Consider the following 3,048-nt stretch of genomic DNA (forward strand, 5'->3'; position numbering starts at 1 on the left):
AGTTTCGGTCCTTTGTCACAGCTCGGCGTCCATCGACCGCGCAGTGTCCCAATTAGGGGTTGATGGGTGGAGTACCAAGGTTGGAATGACAAATTATTTACATTTTATTAAAAAAACGATTATTTTCTTTCCTACAACGATAAAGTTTTCCAGTTGCCTTGCAATACTCACAGGTCGAGAGCAACGAAGACAAATTCACCACAAAAAAATTAGAATAAGATTTAATTTAGTTTTCTACCGTAGATAGTATACTCAGTTACACAAAAGCTAAATAAAACCTCCATTACTTGTTACATTAGCTGAATTTAACATTGGCTTAATAGGAGATTCGATCACAGATTGTACTCGTTCACCAAACATGGATTGATATTTGCGTTCTGATGTTTCAGTATTCCCATTGCGCAATTCTCAAATATGGAAAAGTCTGCAATAGAAAAATTTGATTGGCACTTGTCTCACAGTAATCTCGCATTTGATTCACTGTATTTTTCGAATTTGGTTAAATTTTGATTTCCAAGATTTATATTATAGGTAGACTATTATTTGACACTAAGTATTACCTTTTACAGGTATAAAACGGCACTTTGGTACCGGTTCCGCCTTTTCTGTACGTTTGCTTGTACCAGCTGGAACGCTGCGAAGACTATCGAGACATACGTCGTCGCTCAACTCGTCAAAGTCCCCTACACTTTCCGCTGTGTGCGTTTTAGAATTGACCAATATTCGAATCACCTCCACAAACTCGGCCTCCTTCGCCGACGCTTCGCACAGTTCCAAAAGGCTCTCTATAAATAGAAGGGTGTACACGTTGGGGTTGTCTTCGGCGATTTCCTTCAGATGTCGCACCGTAGAAAAGATAGCCTCGATTTCTGAGTGATACACGAACGGCGATAACGTCCGCATGTTCGGGTACTTTTGGAATACCGATTTTTTTATGTTATCCTTCACGTGCGCCTGCAAAACCAAAACGTCGGACTTCAAATCGGATAGGTGACGTTATTAAGCCCCCCCCCCCCCCCCCCTGTACAATCGTGAAATTAATAAAAACGAGTAGAGGGTACCTTAAGCTTTTCAACAACAAAATTTGCGAGAGAAACGCTAAATTTTGCACAATCTTAATTAAAAGTTAACTTCAGTTCGTCGAAATCTGAGGTTATGTTACTTATATTTCGTCATTCTTAATTTGGCGAATCTACTAAATTGAAATATACTGGGTTTAACGTGTATATTAACAGTTAGTGTAATAAAGTAGGTAGTATAATATAATGGTATATTAGGTTTAGTTCGTCTTGTACACAAAATACGCGGAACTTCCATGTAACATGTGGATACACTTTAAAACCACTTTTGGAAGCACATGCAGTCTGAACTTGAATGCCTTCGGGAAAAAATGTCGTACAGAGGGTTACACTTTGCATCTGGCAAGGATCGTCTTTTCCATATCGGCCACCGAGAGAGGAAACCTTACCAGGAGGAGGGGGCATCTATCTTCCATAGACCGCCTCTTTGTTAGCAACCGCCGATTATCTTTGAACCCCTTTTCTATATCAGCCCGTGACTAGCATCTATCGCCTCATCACTCGAGAGGGGAAGAAACATCTTAATGTACCCGTGAATTATGTAAAACATGTAGATGACTACTTAATGCTCCAAAGATGGTAAAATCAGAATCACATGTATAGGTATACATCATTTTCTAACGTTTATTAAACCGTGGAAACATAACATAACATAACCTCTATAATCATGAAATATGCAGTAACATAACCTCGCATTTTCACGAAATTATGTGAACTTTGTATTGAGATTGTGAAAAATATGGCTTCTATGGCAAATTTGTTGTTGAAAATGCTTAATTAATGCCCCCCCTACCCATTTTTGTATATTTCATGATTGTACCTGGTGGACTAAATGACAGCAAGGTAGCGTTGCCATCCGTCCTCTTTTCCCCGGACACTGTCCTCTTTTTTTGCGCGTCCGGGGTATGTCCGGGGAACATTTTTGATTTGTCCGGGATTTAACAAACAGAAAACTTTTGATCAAAATATTGATAAATCAAACCATCAATGACGTCAACATGATCAGTTTACGGTCTATATATAGAGTAACGCCGTAACCTCTCTGTCTCTGTTTGTTGTCCGTTTCGTGGTTTCGAGATAACGTGCACGTGCAGCAGGATCAGAACATCCACAAAAATTACAAAGGTAAGATGCTAACATTATTATTATATCGTACTCCTACCTAAGCTTAATTCAATATCGTTCCATAACCTCACGATAGTCCATCAGTCTATAATAGTAGTTTTTGGTAATTACCTATTTATATGTTTTTTTCACTATTTCAGAAACTAAGTAAATAAATCCCAATAAGGGAAATGTATTTTATGACGCGCTGCAAAGGAAATATCCGCTTTTTTAAGAAGTGCAATTAGTTTGGGAAGTTGTTTGCACGCTTTGTTCTTCTACAATTCGTAGTTATTTTTATTTAGATAGGTTGGCATATCTATTTATCATATATGTTTAATAAAAAAACGTCATAAGACAAAAATTTGACTTTTTTTTTGCCTGTCCGGGGTATATAGTAAAATGTCCGGGTTTTTACATTTTGAAATTCTAGTTTCTAAAATTATACGATGGTAACCCTAACCATGATGAAACAAAAGATGTTCAATTCTCACTTCTTAACAAAATGCCGTTTTGAAACTGAAAAAATTCCGACTACTTTCGGAGATATTCGGAAAAAAACGAACTCTTGCAAAATCGTTTTATTTTTTGCCGAAGTTATTTAAAAGGATATTCCAAAATAATGACATATTATTATGACCACTTTTTTCCCTCAACAAGATGCTAGTTTTAAATTTTAAGTGCGACGTTTCGTCTCCGGTTAACTATCATCAACTTTATTGAAGCCATATTTCCTTTTTATGTCATTTAATGGAGCTTTTTTCTGATTTCAAAAATGTAAACAATCATTAATAAGAAATAGCGCTATTAATTCGTAAAAACGCAAGAAATCACGGACATACACTGTGACTCAAGACAATGTTTA

The 3,048-nt window shown here is 36.9% G+C and overlaps 1 protein-coding gene across 1 annotated transcript; it reads right to left on the minus strand.

The window, feature by feature from the left end:
- Positions 1-88: 88 nt before the first annotated feature.
- On the minus strand, positions 89-985 carry LOC116180682. Its single transcript, XM_031500793.1, has 2 exons — positions 561-985; positions 89-424 (listed from the first exon to the last, which is right to left on the minus strand). The coding sequence occupies exons 1-2, from the start codon at positions 901-903 to the stop codon at positions 333-335; spliced, it is 435 nt and encodes a 144-aa protein (XP_031356653.1). The 5' UTR covers positions 904-985; the 3' UTR covers positions 89-332.
- Positions 986-3,048: the final 2,063 nt, after the last annotated feature.

This window comes from Photinus pyralis, unplaced genomic scaffold (assembly GCF_008802855.1).
Source record: "Photinus pyralis isolate 1611_PpyrPB1 unplaced genomic scaffold, Ppyr1.3 Ppyr1.4_LG9, whole genome shotgun sequence".
NCBI classification, from domain to species: domain Eukaryota; kingdom Metazoa; phylum Arthropoda; class Insecta; order Coleoptera; family Lampyridae; genus Photinus; species Photinus pyralis.

Excerpts from the sequence above, each read along its gene's own strand:
- LOC116180682 (XM_031500793.1), bottom strand. The coding sequence starts at position 903 with ATGCGGACGTTATCGCCGTTCGTGTATCACTCAGAAATCGAGGCTATC. Across the intron at positions 425-560 it reads CCGTTTTATACCTGTAAAAG|ACTTTTCCATATTTGAGAAT; the intron begins GTAATACTTAGT and ends TTTCTATTGCAG.